General features: G+C 36.8%; 1 protein-coding gene across 2 annotated transcripts in view; it reads right to left on the minus strand.

Moving 5' to 3' along the window:
• LOC149676639 (glypican-6-like) overlaps window positions 1-20,572 on the minus strand; it is a 62,764-nt gene that overhangs the window by 28,763 nt on the left and 13,429 nt on the right. For both annotated transcript variants that reach the window (XR_016366502.1, XM_089837695.1), the window contains exons 2-4: window positions 11,193-11,351; window positions 1,073-1,275; window positions 571-759 (exon numbers count right to left, since the gene is read on the minus strand). Coding sequence is in view for 1 of the 2 variants with exons in the window: in XM_089837695.1 (XP_089693821.1) it covers window positions 571-759; window positions 1,073-1,275; window positions 11,193-11,351 (551 nt within the window). In the remaining variant the exon portion in view is untranslated. The remainder of the gene's footprint in view (window positions 1-570; window positions 760-1,072; window positions 1,276-11,192; window positions 11,352-20,572) is intronic.

Raw genomic sequence — 20,572 nt, forward strand, 5'->3', positions numbered from 1 at the left:
TTCCATAACACGACCTTATTGTTAACCTTCTAAGGTTGAAACCAAGGCTTAGAAACTGGTCTATTTTAAGTTTGAAAACGAGGCTTAGTAACTGGTCTATAAAGTTTGCAAAACGAGGCTTAGAAACTGGTCTATTTTAAGTTTGAAAACGATCTAGTTCAAATTTGAAACCAAGGCTTAGAAAAAAGTTTTATTTTTAATCTTTACCAAAGTACCACTTAAGTTCTTGAACGATTAACTACAACTACTAAGTACTTTTCTTAAAGAAACTAATTGGTAGTTTTGGCCTTTCCCTTTGTTTTAATCAAGTTTGAAGTTGCTCAATTAAAAATGGGCGATTATTTATCTATTAGCACCGCAGAGGTGACTCAAGTTTAACGTTCTATTGTTTTCTTTAGAACATCGTGACTGCCTAAGCCTTGCCTAACAACAACAATGGCATACATTGACCCCAAGACTTCGTCATAACAAAAACCGCGTCACATGGTTCGCGAAAAAATTATTATATATAAGTAAATTAAACTTAATCGCGGTTAAATTAAACAATATTTAAATAAAATTAATTCCTACCTCAGATAGAACTTTGAGGACATCTCTGCCAACGTAAAGGGCTTGTACGAAAGTTCTGGTAGCAACGAACGACCTCTTGATCTCCAATGTTAATTTTTGTGGAATATCTCCAAACGGTTTTAACGTTTCCATGTGTTCACCGACGCACCTCAAGTAATTCTCCGTAAAAGAATACTGGCTATTAAGTACCTATTTAATAAAATGGACATAATTAGGCTTAGCTAATTTCGCAATATTAATTAGGCTTAGGTAATTTCGTAACATTAAATAGGCTTAGGTAATTTCGTACCATTAAAACGGCTTAGCTAATTTCGTACCATTAAACCGGCTTAGCTAATTTCGTAACATTAACTAGGCTTAGTACCTATTAAATAATATATATACATAATTAGGCTAAGGTAATTTCGTAACATTAAATAGGCTTAGTACCTATTAAATAATATATATACATAATTAGGCTTAGGTAATTTCGTAACATTAATTAAGCGTTTAATTAAATTACCTGAAACATTTTACGGTACAATCTATCGAAGAACGTGTCCAGGGCATCGGTTAAGTCGACATTCCCAGAATGATAGTATTTCTCCAAATCTTTGAACATATCATCGAAGAGATACGAATTTGTTTCGTAAAGGAGACCGTACGTTCGAAGAAACATCGAGTGAAAATCCTTCTTTGATTTTTCCAACATAAATCGGAAGAATTCTGGAAATAAATTGAAAATTGATTAGATTAACGATAATTAAATACTTAAATTACATTAATATTCAATTAAATTAAGTCTATTTATGCCTATAGAGTGATACTGAGACTCTGAGAGGGCAAGAAGCTAAGGGGACATGACATAATTGGCCATATGTCTAATCAGCGCCACTAGCGGATGGTCTGAAAACTACTCCCATAGAGTCTAGGTATATTTAAGCGGGTTTGCAGAATTTCCGCCAGGTGGCTCGAACGCCGCGCCATCTGACGGAAATTCTGCAAACCCGCTTAAATATACCTAGTCTCTATGGGAGTAGTTTTCAGACCATCCGCTAGTGGCGCTGATTAGACATATGGCCAATTATTGGTAATCTAAATTGTATGGCCTGACCTGGCGACTTCCAATAAGGTTGCGAAAACCATGGGCCAAGAAAACCGAGGTAAGAGATAGAAGGGTATGACGTCACGAGAAAGTTCGTAGTAGCAGACTATAAACCAAGGCTTAACTTTAAAGCAGCCCAAGGGTCAGGTGCATAATTTAAATAAATAATTAAGTTGATAGCTAAATTATAAAGAACTAATCTCTATATTTCAATCCATATTTAATAAACTAATTATATTTCACACAATTAAATATTCAAAGAAACAAACCATTGGAACTGAATGATAATGAAAACTGACTATGACTATGACTACTTATCACAAAATTCACAAATTATTTTACAGTTGTTATCAGACGACTCCAATAGTGCTGGAAATAAGCCAAAATCTAAGTGGCAGCATGACCTCCTGCGTTTAACCCCACAATTCCCAAACTTAGGTAAGTAGAATTCTAGGTGCGAGAACAAGGGATTTTTGTATAAAGAAATCGGAGACAGGCAAGAGAATGGTGTTGACAAGTTGTCTGGAATCGGGATAGAATGGGGTAGATGATTAAAGCAGTCACTCAGTTACCGGGACAACGTAAAACCTCTTTCACGGTCCAATCTCTTGGGAGGATGGGAGAGAAACATTCCTCCCCATCCTCCGAGGGATCAGAGAAATGGGGAGCATTGCTAGGTCGTGTCAACTAAGAAAAGAGAAGAATGCTTCAAAATATTCACTCCTTCCAATGCAGTTTTCACACACACACACACACCAGGGGGATGGTTTCGTTTAAAGACAGAGATAGTTTTCCCACACAGTCCCCCCCCCTCTTACACTTTTCCTATCGCTATACCAATAATGCACGTGCCGAAAGGCATAAAGAGATAATTCTATGCTATTCCTATGGAGGGAGGTATGATTGCGAATACTTTCCTCAATTACTTAGGTTCTGTTCACTCGATTCCCAAGTTATTGGTATGGTTGTTTGGGTGGCAAATAGGACTATAACATACTCAAAGGACATCCCCGTATCTCTAGTAGAACCAGAGTTATGAGCCTCCAAAGTTGGGTGTAATGCTATTCCTATGGAGGATATTTTTATGAACATTTTGCTCAATTACTCGGCCCCTGTTTTAGCGATTCCCAAGTTATTAGTATGGTTGGATGGGGGGCAAATTGGACTATAACATACTCAAAGGACATCCCCGTATCTCTAGTAGAACCAGAGGTATGAGCCTCCAAAGTTGGGTGTAATGCTATTCCTATGGAGTGTAAGATATCAATCTATACGATTACAGCAAAGAGAATATACCAATGGTATATTCTCTTTGATTACAGTAAAAGGACTCTTTATTTCCAGGAAAACTGAGATTGGAGAGATGGGGTGGAGAAGCTTTGCTTTGAATCCCAAATAATCCTTTATAGCTAGTAAAAAAAGGTATTTATAAGACTATATAAAAGAGCCCCTTTTCCTCGAAAAGCTTCCGTACAATTGGTCTCTATTTCTAAAGGGAATATCCTATCAGAAGCCAAATAAATCCCCGCTAATTGCTTCGATTGGAATCAGGAAATTCACCTCTGGAACTTAAGCCTCGGTCTAATGCATTCACAAGACGAAAATAGACGAATAACAAATAAATATAAAATAGCAGACGACGTTAGGGGGTCTCTTCCCATCCATGTAAAATTTTTAGCCCTCGAGAAATAATTAAAAACCCTTCAGCGTTTCAAATTTTAAATTCGTTGGAAATGGTGTGGTGTTCAAAATGACTTAAGCCTAAAATTAAAACTCAGGGTCACTTCACACCACTATCAAAGGCTTAGGTGTTTTACAATAGCAATGTTAACATTCTCAGGACACCAGTAAATTGATCATAGCGTAACATAGCTGACGTTATATAATGCAAAACGGAGAAAAGGGTTTCACGCTTCGTCGCCATTTCTAATTTGTTTTCTGCATAGTCACGGACGGTGTTAAGCCTTGGTCTATCAGGTTTTTTTTTTCAAACCCTCCTCCAAAATATTCCAAATATTTCGCATAGGGAGTTGAATAATATCAAGATTTATAATTTTAGGGAACAAAATTTAAATTTTATTCCGTAAAATATACGAAATATCTCAGAAAACAAGTGTTTCTCTTTTAAGAAAAGGAAATGAGTGTTTGTTTAGGCTTAGCATCCTTTAGGGAATTTTCCAACGAATTTTTGAGAACTTTTCCTAGAAAAATGTAGGAATAAATAATGGTTGCAATATCTGCTCCGGAAACTTAAAAAGAACTTTTCTGAGATCTTATTTACATTTATAAACGATGATTTACGACTAGTTCCTTCCTAATATTCTTCACTATATGATATGTTACTTTGGGCCTTGGACACCTAACACCGCCGCTTCATAAAACAATTGGCTGTAACTTCTGGGGAAAGGGGGACCAAAAACCTGAAATTTTATATTATTTACTCTCCAAGGCTTAGCTACTTCTTTTTCCCCTAGACTTTCGATATATAAAGTTTCGACTAAGTTGATTAGGCCTAACAGTGTATTGGAATCACGTAGAGAAAGAGCAGAAGAAGAGCACGTGCTGTTTCGATAGCAACTAGGAGAGTATCGTTGCCATGACAACGGAATATATATATTCATTCCGCGCGCGAGACTCGTTTCCAAAAAAAGGTTGCGTTTCATTTTCTTTGTACAGCTAAGCCTTTTCCAGAAAATTAGGCTTAAAACGAATGGGTTAGGGGTAGGAGAGAGAAGTGAACCAATAAAGTTGGGTTTTCTATACTAAAAATAGCATTTTATCACTGGTTTTATTTGAAAAGAGGTTCGAACATAATACCTGTTTGGAATTTTATATTAATCGAAAGTAGTTTTTGATTGAATCAATTTAAGCCAAAAATAGGCCTAAAGTTTCTTCCTACGTTTAATATATTTTGTTGTTGTTGAAACTAAAACAACTTAGTTCGTGAGACTTTTATAAATAAGGCTTAAAATAGGCCCAAATTTAGAAGCCTTTCAGAATAAAACGATTAGTATTTAATATTTAGGTGTATCGAACTATCGAACACAATCCTTAAGCCTAATTTTAGGCTTAACTTAAAACCCCTTTAACAAACACAGGCTGGGGGCTTCGAAACCCCAATAAAATAATACTAGGTATAGATAGAGGGGGCCAGGTCAATGACCCTTGTCAAATTTTATATAGGTTACGTATAGTCACACAGACTGGGGGTCCGACAAGCCCCACATTATCAGCTCAGCACCCCATGAAAGAAATATACGATAAAGAGAATGGGACATACACACACACAATAACGTCGCAACTGTCACCCAATAGGAAGCCACCAAAATGTTACGGGGGTCTCTAACTAAACCAATCGGAAAATTCCATACAGGTCAAAGGTCGTAAATTCGTAAATATATATTGTTTTAAGGTGAGGTTACGTAGTCTCGGATCAACCCAGCAGACCACAGATGTTTCCTTACCCGCGGGGTCTGGAAGCCCCATTAGTTAGTCTAGAAAAGACAACATTTTGAAAACCGTATTTTCCACGACATCTCCAGATATTTCCAGGGTGGTTTTTTTATAAGGATATTTGCAGGGATTTTTTTTACAAGGATATTTCCAGGTTTTTTAGAAGCATATTTCCAGGGGTTTTTAACAAGTATATTTCCAAGGTATGTTTTTTACAAGTATATTTCCAGGGTGGGTTTTTTACAAGAATATTTCCAGGGGTTTTTTTTGCAAGGATATTTCCAGGGTGGTTTTTTTTAACAATGATATTTCCAGGGTGGTTTTTTTAAACAATGATATTTCCAGGGTGGTTTTTTTAACAAGGATATTTCCAGGGTCGGCTTTTTACAAGTATATTTCCAGGGTCGGCTTTTTACAAGTATATTTCCAGGTTTTTTTCATGGATATCCCCCAGGTCCTAAATAGGAAGATTGACTGAAAAAATCCAGTGTAGTCAATCAATTCTCGCTTGTCGTTCTCGAACTAGCTCGAGCTGTAAGTCTCTAACATTACGAAGTATAGGTAGTGTCATACTTATGGAACATATTACTTATAACCTTATGGTTAAACTAATAGTTCTTTTGAAGCAATCCCTGATTTTAACTAAAAAACATTTTAAACATCCCTGATATTAAATGAAAACTTTAGCCAATTAAAATATAACACATTGATGATGACGGTTAACCCTAAAGAAACGCTAAACGGAAGCCAAACTTCCTGTTAAGGCTAAAAACGCGCGTAAAAATCAGGAACATCCCAACAAATATGTTGAGGATATCCTCGTCTGTCACTTCCACTACCGCAGAAGCTAAAAACTTCCCAAATGTTTAAACGCCTCAATCTCAATGGGAATCTTCAATAAAACCAATCCCACCCTCTTCGCATCCAAACCTAAACGAATTCACTGAACTCTTCAAATGACACAAACCCTCTAGTGTGACATTCAACAGATTCGTCAAGAGAACCCCTCGATTCTCGCCTCCCAAAAATGTCAACGCAACTTGGGACTAAATTAACCTATCTACCAGTTAGACGCGTCAGCCTTTACCAGCGGTATTAAGTTAGATTGGTATTACGTACCAGAAATAGACCAAACATATACGCATCTCCCAGAAGTTAGGCTTAAAGGGAGATCGGGATAAAAATGACTCAGCATTCATCCCTAGATAGAGCAGACGACGTTAGTTTTCAGTGAAAGTTAAACTGAGGTCCTCGATTACGAAGAAATAGGTTAATGTCAAGTAAAAATGACTAAACGGAAGTGTACAAGAAGTCGGATATATAACCTTTTGTTTCCCATACGGAACCAACGTCTGTTTTATGGAAATGACAGATAATATTATACGCCACAATGACTCAGACAATATTCTTGTTTAAAATAATTCAACAATGTCTGACTTGAATGATAAATTTAACGCAACTTCATGATGCAAAGGTTCATTGGCTCCGATGTCAATAATCGATAATATATTGGCAGTATACATTAATTTTAATTGAATTCTAATATACTTTAAAAGCACAGACTGTCATTTGCCGGAAGAAAAAAAAACATTAACAACCAAGGCTTAGTTACAATTTTAAAAATTAGGCCTAAAAACTGTAACATTTCATGGATGATTATATATACAATGACTACACAAGCTTAAGCCTAAAAAACCCCCTCCAGAAGTTTGTTTTCTAGGAGTAATTTTTTAGGCTAGACTTATACCAGCTGTGTTACGTCAGAAAAGGGGCAACAACTAGGGTCTTTACAAGTATGTTTCAGTCTGGAAAAAGCGGCGGGAAAATTTGGCGGGAAAAAATGCAGGCATCCCGGTTGTTTAAACCGTGCCAAAAGGTTAGGGCTAGCACGTGCTAAAAACGCTTATACCCCAGATGGGATCGGAACTAGTAAAAAACGCGCCAAATGCTATACACGCGGAGATTTATTTCCGCGCGAGTTACCTTTGATCATCGGAGCTCGTGCCGCGTGATGATGTTAAAAAAAAGGGCGGGAAATACCGAGTAGCAGTCAATGCTAAGCCTAATATGGCCTAATGATAAAAGTAACGCCTTTTCGACTTGATACGCTTCGATGAACTAAACCAAATCAATGTTAATATATCTACAACACTGACACGAAATTTGGAGGGCCATAACTCTGGTTCTATAAGAGATACAGGAATTATTTCCTTTGATTATGTAATCATAGCCACATTTCTCCCCTTTCCAAGGATACCTAATACTTAGGGTTGCAACAAACAGCGCTCGAGTAATTAAGTCAAATACAAAAAAAAAACCCCTAGCACTAACATGAGATCTAGTCATTGATACCCTGAATCTAAATATACATTTTTTCTTTTTTCATTTTTCATATTTGATTACAAGAACTTAATTAAGTCAGACAGATACACACCAAACTGTCGCCAGCAATCTTAGAAAATTTATCTATATCTATCTGTTAAAAGACGTTAATGTTGAAACGTCTTTTTAAAAATTCCAAATGTCCCTTTTAAATATAAACGTCTTTGATTCTATCTGGAAATAATTTTACGAAACTGGAACTGGTTGCCCCATTAGAGCGAATGTCACTCAAAAGGCGACCGGGGGATTATTTAGTCTAGTCTCTTATCTAAGTGTCATAAATCATTAAGGATCATCAGACTTCTAATTCCACGAGACATTATCGAGGACTTAACTATGTAGAGTATCATAAATATTCAAAGAAAACCATGTATAAGGGCACAGTAACGCCAACTAATAGTAAATCAACGTTATTTCAGTTCTAACATCAAAAGCAAATAGAAAATAACAGAAACTAAGACAGTGTCCAGTGCTTACTCCAAGATGGTTGACCAATCAGCGCCTCATATTTCAATATTATATATACATAGTTTACACTAAAGGGGTATTTGAGATTTCCCCCAATGTTGCCAAGTCAGTCAAAATTTTGCAGAGATAAAGGCTAGCAGTTCAGTTTGAATCAGTACTCACAGAGGGCGTGACAACACTGCACTGAATTTTAAGCTGAGAGAAGGGGAAGAATTTTCTGTAGCCCCCTTCAGTACATACTATCTATTATTGCATTTCTCAATTTCTCTTTAAAGCAGTACAGAAACAAACCCTCCTACCTGACGTCATACCCCTGCTTACCCAATCAACTTTACTCCCCCACTAGCCTTCAACTTAATAAAATCCCATTAAAGGGGAGGAGTCTTCTTCAAGCCCAGCTCTTTTGCTGATTCCCTATCGATCTGGATGGGAATGCCATGGAATATTTATTGTTCATGGAGAGCTCTTTACTTTCGCACTGTCCGTTAAGTTCTATTTGCTATTGCTACTATAGATTTTTCAAAAACATGGTTGGCATTCACGAAGCACTTATTAAAAGGAGCGGGGGGAAAACTTCAACCTTGGTTGATGGTCTATTTGCTAACGCTCAAAATGGACAATGCAATGCACGCTTCCAATGGATACATCTTGGCCCTCAACAGCGCCTCAATTTCTTCACCTCCTTTACCTTACCAACCTCTCCTTAAGTACTTAGAACCTGATACAAGAAGACCTTGTAAACTTCTTCGGGGAGGTTTTCAAAAGTTTAGATTATAGTAGTGGCACTCCGTGTTAACTACCCATAGAGCGTAATACAGTCAAAGGCAGGGAGGTGCGTTTACTCTATACCATGGTAGGATTTCATGTTGAAACGTTAGATTGAATTTACGAATATTCATAAAGTTGTAACTGTTACGAGGGCATTTCACCAAGTGTAGGGATAAAAAATACCAAAATAGTAGGAAATATGCTACAAAGGTTTTGCTACATTATGGTTGCATTGGTTCAAATACTACAAACACTCCAGAGGGTCAAATTTCAGTTATACTTAGGTACTTTTCATTCAGTTATGGAGGAATTATTTAAAATCCAGGGGTTATGAAACTTGGTGCGATTACTCTACGGAACATCTATTTTATAATGGTGCCTTTGTATAACATCTAAGTAATCTAGAACCAAAGATATAACCAGTTAAAGTTGACCGAAAAAAAAGTCTCCAGAATTGAAAAAATAAAATGTTGCAATTTAAGAAAGGCATTTCTAAAGAGTGCAAAACGATTACACAGCGGTTTAGTTCAAAAGATTTCATATTTTTAAATTCAACTATGATTGACTGACGTGTGAATGGCAAATTCTTTATATACCTATTCCAGCTCCTCTCTTGAAGAAAAAAAAAAAAAAAAAGAAGAAAAAAGAAGCTGGCAAAAATATTCTAGTGAAGAATTTTTTTATTTTCTATTCACTTTGTATTCTTTCTTACAAGTGCAAACTATATCCTATAGGGAGTATATACAGAAATAGATTAAACCGAAGTACTCAGTCAAAAATTAAAATTTTAACTATTAACTATCACAAGATGTTTATAGAACAACTTTTGGAATTAAGACCAAATTTTGCCAATATCCCTGATCATTTTCAGGTGTTTATAAAAGCCCGCTTCATTACACCTGTCACATATTATTGGGCGAAGCATAGTCTGAACGAAATTACTGACCTATCTCCGACTTTTCAGGGAAAAAACTTAAAACCCATGACTTATCCAGGTTCCCTAGGAGCCCTGACCCTTAAGGGCAAACAAACTTCCCCGAGTTTTCCCTGATTTTCAGTAAACAATTTAATTTCCCTAACATTTCCAGGTTCTCAAGGTTTGTATGAACCCTGCAAGAACTAAACTTAGTAGTTTACTAACCTGAATTTATTTAAGAAAAAATATCTACGGTAACTTATGGAGTTAATATATTTCTTCAAGATTATAAGTAACATATTTCAGAGATGCTTATCAAGAAAAAGAATCCAGTTTCTTTCCCCAACTCCATCCCATCTTGAGAATTCAATATAGATAGAGGTGAAATTTAACCTTATAGTTAAACTGAAAACCAACTGAACTCTCTTAAAAGATGGGTGGCATCTTTCTTAAGTTGAAGAGGCCGCCATTGAATAACAAGGAGAAGAAGAAAAAAAAAACCCAGCATACTGTTTAACTAGTTAAAAACAGCGCTGTTGATATGTTAGTGGGTAGGGTATAAAAACATTCAAGTAAAATTATTTCTTCACCTTCCTAGTTTTATACGCGTATTAGTTCTAATTTGGTGAACAAGGGGCCGTATAGTAGTAAACTATTTTTGATAGACGTTTCATGGGATTTAAACAAGTTAGAATCCCATGGTGCGTCGAAATCTAGCTTAAATCAGTTTTCCCATAACAAAAAAAGAACGAGGGGATGTTCAACATTTTTCATCTTTATGATAAATACTATCAGAAGGGGATAATAGAAGAAGGATGACACTCTGTATCCTCTTAAATGTAACGTGATTCTTCCAGGCTCACTCAACCTTATTTTTTTGCTCTCCCGCTCATCAAACTTAATTCAGATGGGCATCGCACCGTGCTAGGGTGCATTCTATAACTATATACTAAATCCTCAGCAATCAATTAGCCAACAAACCTTGATTGTCTTGACGTGGGACAAAAACGCACAAGCGCATACGCCTTGGCAAATAGTTAAGCAGCGATAATAGAGTAATGAATGATGAGGGAACTATTTTAATCGCGTATGTAATTCGGTTTATTAACCTTGAGCACTCCAAATGTAAAATGATGTTGGGAAGAATCATGTTACAATTACCCCGCCCGCTTTGCGCTGGTACACTTCTCTCGAAGAGCAGTATTATATACTTCTGATAGCATGGAGACTTGTTTATTCATTCCGGATTGTTTAGACCCTCTAATAAACCTCATTGTAATATAAACCGTAACATTTTTACCAACTAGACAAAACAAATTACGTTTTCTTGTGGGATTCAATTAGAGATTAACTTATAAACTTGACCTTTACGGGTCACTGCTTTCAATTAACTAATTAGAGAAGTGTTAAGCCTAAAATACATATTTTAAACTAGGCCAATACTTAACAATGATGTTCCCGCGCTCTTATTTGCGTCAATATTGTAAACGTGACCTTTTAGGGGTCATAAAAGCTAAGCCTAATGCAAATTAAAACAAAGCCAAGGCTTACCATCGAATTTCTGCGCCCTATGTGCGTAGATATTTCTCAAATCTCCAACAGAATTCTTCAATAACTTATCGAATTCCGCTTTACTCCTACTGCTCAAACGATGCTCCATTTCTTCCGTGCAACACGTTAACCCTCGTTCACATATCCTCAGATGATCACCTGTTTAAAATAATATAAAATAAACCAATCATTAATCAATTGAATTAAATTTCAAGTAATAAAAACACAAAGGCTTAGCGATAACATTACGTCAAAAACACGTGCTTCAATACCTTAATTTCCAATATTTCTTTTTTCAACAAACAAACAAGCAAGCATCAAAACTTAATTACGAGGTAAAGAAAACCCACCCCCCTTTTCTTAAGCCTTGGTCATAAAATTGCAATTGAAAAATTTATCTTCTTTTTGAAGCCGGGCCGCTTTTCCCAAATTAACCGTTAGTTGACAAATGACCTGAGAATTTATCGGACTCCCTTTTCCGAAAAACGGGGTAGTACAACCCAACCTAGAATTCATTTATACACGGCTCACAAAACGCGGGATGACCATAAAATTCGCGCACAAAAAAAGATTTCCCGCCATCATTAAGGCGCGCGCGAGAAAAAGCGATCACGCGCGAGATTTTCGCGCCTTAAAAAAAAAGAAGAGTTTCCCGCCAAAAAATACTTAAGCCTAGGCCTAAATTTTCAGACAAGAAGTACTAAAGTTGTCAGGAACCCTTTTTTAAACGGGAAAATGGTGAAAGATTTAATGGGCAAAAAGGGAAAGGATACCAACGTAAAACAGATAAAAAATTGTACTAAATAGGAATACTGCCAAACGGAACCCATCGTAAAAATCTTCGGACATAAAAAAACCGTTAGGAAAAGTCATTCATTCATATCAGGTGCTATTGATATTGGGTTTACTTAAGCCTAATTATTGACTTTACAAAAATACACGCAAGTCAAAACAAGGCGTGAAGATTTTTCTTTTTTCCCAAATTATTAGTGTAACAAGAATTGAGTGTTGCAGGCAGTTTGTTTTCCCGGCACCACCGTTTCGGTAAATTTCACACCCCTAAAGCGTATATATATTTTTGGGTTTTGGGGGTTGGGGTCTTTGACGCTCCTTTCCATAGGACCATAGGGGGCCCAAAACTATATATATATACAGTATACTTCAAATCCCGGGTGTGAGGGAGGGAAAACAGAAAGCAAAAAAATCTATAGGGAGCTAAACATTCTATTAGACAACATCCTGGCATTTTTGATCGATACTTCCTGTAGTGGCTGGTGCCTTTTTTTATTAAAGCCGGGTTTACACGTAACTAAATAATTTTTTATTAAATCGTGGAAAACTGGGAGATTGCTTTTACAATAGATAAGTGTGCAGACAAGTGTTGCCAGTCAATTTGTGAGTGCAATTAAACCGCTATGAATCTACAACAGCCTTCGATTCAGTGATAATTCAGTTCCAAACCTGTAGAGATGCTCTAATTACAAATTACAAATTACTAACTGGCAACACTGAAGGGCAGTTGAAGTTAAGAAATTTCTCTAGCCCCTTCAGTGCACTCTATAATCTGCTACTACGAAATTACATATGACGTCACACCCTCATATCGTTAAGATTCTGGTTTATTCTAAATTTAAACTCTGTGGTCACTGTTTAAAGCTAGACGGAGAGGGGGCGTAAAAACTGGGATCTGTATTCTTAAATTGGTCAGTGAAAACCAGGCTTAAGTTGCCTGGATGGGAACCGATACTGAGAAAGCGTGTTTCTTCCTTACGATATAGCGTACCAATACTAATTAATTTAACAGAAAACTATACTAAATTAATTAATTTAATGCTTAACAATAATTATAGGTGTGTTTGTTGTATTTCGACAAGGCGGTCAGGTCCAATTAACAGATAGAGATACAATTTCCAAAAAAATGGACGAGACGGAATAAGCGGTATTTGGGGCCTCCAAGCACACACACACAGCTCGTTAAGGCCCTTATTTATCCCAAGGGGATATTACTCTCAATTCCAAAGTCGTAACCGTACTTTTTATGACCCTCTCGCTATAGCTATGTTATTTTTTTAACAAAGCACTAGATTTTTATGACCGTACTACCTACCTACCTAACCACCTGTACTCGGTCTCGCTATTGAATGAAGATGTGGTGTACTACTATTTCATATAGCGTGGATTAGCCATCACGATACAAAAAGACTACAGCGCCGGCGCCAAAAAGCGAGATAGAAGGCAAAGTTTTACCCCCCAATCTTTACCTCTCAGTTACATTGAAGTGGTTTATTCAGTACGTCCAAGATGGGATATCTAGATTACTAGGGAGAAGGTATAAGATGCCCAAGTATTCGCGCGCCATAGTCCCAGTCCCCCTTTTAAAATATAAGGGGGGGGGGGGACGTAAAAGGAGGCCGGGCTATTTCGCCTCTCCTCAGTCGGAAAATACACGTAATTTTCGTCATTCGCGTCGCCGCGCTGACGTGACTTTTCAAGAACCAAAGAGATGCTGGTTGTAATTTAGAGGCGACGGGGATTAACTCCGGACCTACGTTTGGACTGAAGATAAAGCTGGAAATGTGGCGAATTTACTACTTCTCCCTAGTAAAATAGATATCACTTCTTGGTACGTCTTTCTAACTGCGATTTCATTGGTTCCTGAAGGCGCGCGCAAGGTGCAGCGAGACAGCGGTAGGTGAAATGTCTCTCCCATGTAGCTAAGCCTCAAATAGCTAATCCACGCTGTAAATAGATGCACATGCAGAGTCTAAAACCAAACTAAGGCCGGATTCTTGTTTATATAGGAGAGCTTACCATTCTCTCGATAGTGTTAAGCCTTAGCTATACACAGACGGAAATAGCGGGCCTCAGATTCGCGATTATCCATTAAACGTTTATGGGTAAGGCCCCTTCTTACTCCCTCTATCTCTTCTATTCATTCTTAAAGCCATAGCTAGAGATTTCAAGAAAAAAAGAAAAACCATCAACGGGTGTGGCCAATATAAAATTACAATCTTACTACGCAACCCTGGATTATATAGGTACACTTTGAGTGACATGTCAGGTAAAATAGATTATACTGTTTAAGCGGTTTGCTTGGCTCCCTCTCCCTCCTTCCCAAAAAGAAACCAAGCAATTAAACTAATGGGGCTTTAAAACCAAAATCTTTGGATTTTCCCAAAGTTTTTGCGCTCTAAAACCAAAATCTTTGGATTTTCTCAAAGTTTTTGCGCTCTAAAACCAAAATCTTTGGATTTTCCCAAAGTTTTTGCGCTCTAAAACCAAAATCTTTGGATTTTCCCAAAGTTTTTGCGCTCTAAAACCAAAATCTTTGGATTTTCCCAAAGTTTTTGCGCTCTAAAACCAAAATCTTTGGATTTTCCCAAAGTTTTTCCGCTCTAAAACCAAAATCTTTGGATTTTCCCAAAATTTTTCCGCTCTAAAACCAAAATCTTTGGATTTTCCCAAAGTTTTTCCGCTCTACAACCAAAATCATAGGATTTTCCCAAAGTTTTTCCGCTCTAAAACCAAAATCATAGGATTTTCCCAAAGTTTTTCCGCTCTTAAACCAAAATCATAGGATTTTCCCAAATGTTTTCCGCTCTTAAACCAAAATCATAGGATTTTCCCAAAGTTTAAGGACTTTAAACCAAAAATACTTGGATTTTCCCAAAGTTTTTGCGCTCTAAAACCAAATCTTTTCGATTTTCCCTGAGTTAGGGCTCCAAATCCCTTTTGGCGTTTCACCATGTCCATACGAACCCTGTGTATCCACTACCAAAAGTACTACCTTAAAAGAAACACAGTAAACTAAAAACTTGTAGTAAACCACAAGATCATAAATTCGATACTCCAAAGAATAAGAAGAATGAAAAAAAGCAATGGGTGGTTTTGTAAAGAAAAATATTTGTTCTTTTCAAGTACACCTTAGCGTTTGGGATTGGGGGCCCACCCTTGTTGTAATAAACGCGGGAAACCATGCCCAGGAAAAAAAAGCGAGGAGAGTTAGTTCCCCAAATAAATAACCGAAACCCCTCCTCTCAAAAGTTTCCAAAGAAAGAATTTACCTATCTTTGTTTTCAGTAGTAAATTTACTTACCACAGTTACCTGCGATAACGATAAGACTTTAACAAAGTCCCCCTGCCTTTGCTAACGGTCCCAAGTGACTTTGTTATATATCTATATATACACAAGAGTAATTCCTTAACTAGAATCGTTATCATAGTGATTGAGTGGTACAGTCATTGTAAGATATATTTTTCACAGCTACGCTTCGGAACAGGGGAGTTTTTTTGGCGCCAATCTTTTGGAATTCAAACAAAGTACATAATAATAATAATAATAATAATATAACATGGGGCCCCATTTTTCTATAGAAATATATATTCTAAAAGGGGGATAGATATAGAGAAAATTGCACCCCTCTCTTCCATCATTAACTTCTTAGTCAAGTACTGATTCAAACTGAACTACTAGATTTACTCTCTTGACTCATCAACGTCCTGGCAACACTGCGGTGTAAATTATGTATATATTGAACTTTCGTTTGGTGGAGAAGCTAAGACAGGGTTGCCACGGAATTTTCAGAACTAAATTCCTTGACTTTTCCAGGTTTTCCCTGACTTTTTTCTAGATTTTCCTTGACCTTTTTAGGCCGAAAGTGTAAATGTTTACAGCACGTTTTAAGTGCTTATAACTAACTAAACCCTCTACATTAAGTTTTCCCAATGTATTTGTTGCACCAGAATGAATAAGAAACATTTTATGCAGAAGAAAAGATGAAAAAATACCACCAATATGGCTGCCAGAACCTTGGTATGACATTACGTACTACTCAGCCAACTGAAATATCTCTAAACGGACACGGCAGTAAGGGATAAACCCCGCCTACAAAACGTCAGACGTCTGCTTAACCAATCATCTTTACTCCCCCACTAACCTTCCACTCTACAAAATCCCCCACCATGTAGATGCATATGGGAGGAGCCGTCCGAAAACCCGTCCTTTTGCTGTTTCCCTAAAATGATACAGCTTCGTAGGTATTGACAATGTGTTAAGATAATATGTTTACTAGATGCGCATTGAGCTAAGGGGATATATTTGAAGATGCGACACTCGGACGCCTTTGGACAAGTACGTCTTTTGGCCCTAAAGGTAGCTTAAAGTAAGTTTGTCTTCCAACACCTGGATTCAGGTAAAGAAGGACGCTGTATATGAAAAGGTACATAATATGATCGTAGGTCCGAGTTAGTTTTTGGGGGGTCTTTCTCAGAGAATTCGCTATAAAAGATAGGAAACGAAATTCTTTTCAGAGCAGACCCACAGGCGTCCAAATCCCGCCAAATAAAAAAAAAATTTAGGTACCCTGTATTTTCAAAAGCAATCTTTTTTGACAAGTCGTTGCTTCGTTTGACCCCCTATCTTCCCGCCATAAGTAAAAACTGGACCCCCAACTGGTACCCAGCACCGTGCCATTCTTAAGGTACCTTTTTTTTTTTTCAACCCCAATGGAGTGGCAGATATTTCTAAAAAATACCTGAAAAATTTGGCGACAAAAGACATTTTTTCCCCAATGTATGACAAAAATGGTAAACCAAGGAAGGTAACCCGACCTGGAATGTCTTCATCACCAAAAATATACACTCTTGTGGTGGTACCAGGGCTGCCACGAGATTTTTGAGTTCAAGATTCCCTGATTTTTCAAGGGACTTCATTGACCATTTTAGGGCAAAAGTTAAGGTTAACAATATTCTTGTTAATAAACAATATTACTCGACAATTTTTGGCCTATTTTTAAATACCCCGATCATTTTTGTCCTATTTTTAAATATGCCGATAATTTTTGGCCTATTTTAAAATTTCCTAACCAATTTTGGCCTATTTCAAAATTTCCTAACCAATTTTGGCCTATTTTTAAATTACTTGACCTAATATGACGAAATTTTAAATTCCCTAACCAAATATGGCCTATTATAAATTCTCTCACCAATTTTGGCCTATTTTTAAATATATCCCTAACCAATTTTGGCCTATTAATTAAATTCCAGGTTTCTCCCTGGCCTGTTGAATGACGCATTAAAAAGTATCATCGAATTCAAATCTTCAAAGAGCTTTCCCGCTACTTTTTAATCACGATAATTAAAGAACGCGCGAATTTGTTGGTGATGTAATTTGGACATATAATTATATATATTTCTTATAGATTTCTTTTCGTCTATCATCAATTTTGGAATGTCGGTCGCGGTTCGGATCAAAAAAAGGGTTATTTTTCTTTTCATCAATCTCTAACGGGGTGTGTCCTCTAAAATTTTTACATATCTATATACCTATAGCCCTTTAAGCAGACGATACAGGTGTAGTAGAATTTGATTGGATAATAGTACACGAAGTCATTAGCTTTGTCTTTCAACGCTAAATAGGGGGACCACCCTAGTTTTTGGTTCTCACAAAAAAAATTATAAATAAAAAATGTGATTTTCTTAGAAATTTATTATTATATTTGCCTATGAATGTAACGGTAAAATATGTGATCGGTATTCGTCGAGTCCCGAGCGTCTATTTGACGAACCCTTACAAGTAATAACCCTTTCGCCAAACAAACCAAATTTACTTACCCCCCCCCCCTTTTTTTTTTTAAAAAAGACATTCGAGTCTGAACAAAAACACCAATTAAAAATTCTTCTTTATGCTGATGTTTTGTTTTGGTCTTTGCTAATTACTAATTGACAAAATATATTTTTTCTTCATTAAAATTCGTCTGCCTAATTAGCAAGGATAATTAGTATACAGTAATTTAAAAATAAAAACTGTATTGTTTACTGTTCTATGGAAAGTTTTGCTTTCCTCAAATTTTTTACAATTAAGTTAATTGGTTCAATCGGAAAAATAATTCAAAACAAAAGCAGAACCGAATTATCTATTTTTGTCATAGTGAAATTAAAAAGATAACAACGTAATAGAGCTAGTAGATTAGTAATTCAAGAGCTAGTGGTTAGCCCCTCATTTTTCAATGGTTAAATAAATAATGATATACATATAAAAAATAAATGATATAGTAAAAAAATTGAAACGGGCTATAAATTTTCAGGACATTAAGGAAACCTACATTAAAATTATTTATGCAAATATATACAATCCGTCGCCATGTTTAATTATACCGTAGACATTTAAAAGAATGATATAACATAGTGAATTCATCCAACCATCCATCCAATAGGAGGAGGAGGGGGAAGAGAGTGAAATAAAAACACATTATTTTGCCTCGTTAAAGAAGCCAAGAAAAAAGAAACGTGAAGGTATTTGCCCAATTTAGTCAAGGTAACTTTAGACCATTCTTCAAGGCTTTAAATACATTTCTAGCTTGATTTATACGCTATAAAGTTAGTTTGACCAAGGTTATAGATAGGTTAGAAGGCAGGTGGCGTCATAGGTAAGAAATAAAAAAAATATGGGGGGAACAGACTAGTAGGTACTACTACTATAGACCCCGTGTGATGGTCCCCGCTCCATCTTTGAGCCGCGCCCACTGGTCGGCACTTTATATTTCCTTCAAATTTATGAATCGCCGCTGCAAATCGTGCTATAGTGGTGGTGGTGCAGGGCTACAACACTGGCGTATAGTTGAAGTTGATAAACGTGAAGTATTTAGACAATTTACGGTTATTTTTTGGTCATATTTTTAGTTTTTAAGTTTTACAATTGGGGCAACGTTCTCTACGAAATTTTGCCCAAAATTCTCAAAACCCAGCATTATCATTGCAGCTAACAAATTCATAAATGAAACGCATACTAGAACCAAGAAGTGATATCTAGTTTATTAGGGAGAAGGTATAAATTCGCCACATTTCCTTCCAGCTTTATCTCCAGTCCAAACGTAGGTCCGGAGTTAATCCCCGCCGCCTCTAAATTACAACCAGCATCTCATTGGTTCTTGAAAACTCACGTCAGCGTGGCGATGCGAATGACGAAAATTACAGTCATATTTTTTGACTGAGGAGAGGCGAAATAGCCCGGCCTCCTTTTACGTCCCCCCTTGCATTTTGAAAGGGTGACTGGGACTATGGCGCGCGCGAACACTTAGGCATCTTATACCTTTTCCCTAATAAACTAGATATCACTTCTTGCTAGAACCCAATTTAAGAGATAACCAACTACAATACTTCAGGTAAATTTCCTTCTGCCAATACGTTACCATCCACATTGATAGACCGGACTGTTAAAATTCCATAAAGGGGAACGGAGAGATAGGGGGAGAGTGATGGTACAACCCCAACCAACGTAGGTTGTTTGAGAATGGTTCATCTTTCTGTCGGTAAGGGCTCAAAGGATGACCAACTAAGAAAAATGTTTCCCCCAAAAAGATCCAATCACGAAACGGGTGGGGGTTAGAGAGCCGCTTCAACTCTCGGAGTGGTGAGTGAGTCTAAGCAAAAAACTGACTAAACAGAGTATTTAAATTGGAAAATTCCAAACATGCATATAGTTGGTCTAAAACTTAAGAAAACCAACACTCCCTATCTCTAAGGTTAAATGTTTTGTAGAATACAAGCGAAGGTTTTTCTTGGCCCCTTTCATCTTCGCCGATAACTCATTACTCAAAAAGATAATTGGCCAAAGATTATTATCATATTTAAAAGGGAGTTTAGTTACTTTTTTTTAATATTACTATAATATACGAAATTCCTTAGCAATGAGTAAAACAAATTCGTTATTTCCCAAGTACCGAGTACAGAATATTCGTGGCTGGCCCTACAGTACGCCTTAGTCTTCGCGTTAAACCTATAGGTAGTAAGGAGAAATTAGGCAATAAATTAATTACTCGGGGTATTCAATAAACACGTGATTTTAGTTAGTCATAGACTCATAGCGCACGCATTTCAAAATTGAAGAACAAAGGCTTAACGAAACACGTGGCAACTGTTAAATCGCGCGAAAATAATTTGATTTAAAAAAGTGAAATTGATAAAAACAGGGATAGATTTAATTTTAGAAGTAGGAATGGAGAACGGTTAGTATTTACTTCAGTCCGACTCAAATCCCAGTATAGAGCCCCTCCCCACGGGGACGGCGAAAAGTACGTAATTCCTTTTTACCTCTGTCGCTATGACCCGCCTCTTCTTTCATATCCCTCCGTCCCGTGGAAGGGGGTCCGCGCGCCCAGATTACTCTGTTCTCTATTCCTACTTCTAAAATTTAATCTATCCCTAATAAAAACCAAGGATTATGGAATATTTCCAGATAAGTAAAATGGTTTTTAAAATAAATCAAAAATTTTAAATGAAAAAAAAAATGAAATTGATAAAAACAGGGATAATTTAATTTTAGAAGTAGGAATGGAGAACGGTTAGTATTTACTTCAGTTCAACTCATAGACCACCCAGTA

This window comes from Phalangium opilio, unplaced genomic scaffold, assembly GCF_054372755.1.
Source record: "Phalangium opilio isolate 3A_F unplaced genomic scaffold, DU_Popi_V2 ptg000045l_1, whole genome shotgun sequence".
NCBI classification, from domain to species: Eukaryota; Metazoa; Arthropoda; class Arachnida; order Opiliones; family Phalangiidae; genus Phalangium; species Phalangium opilio.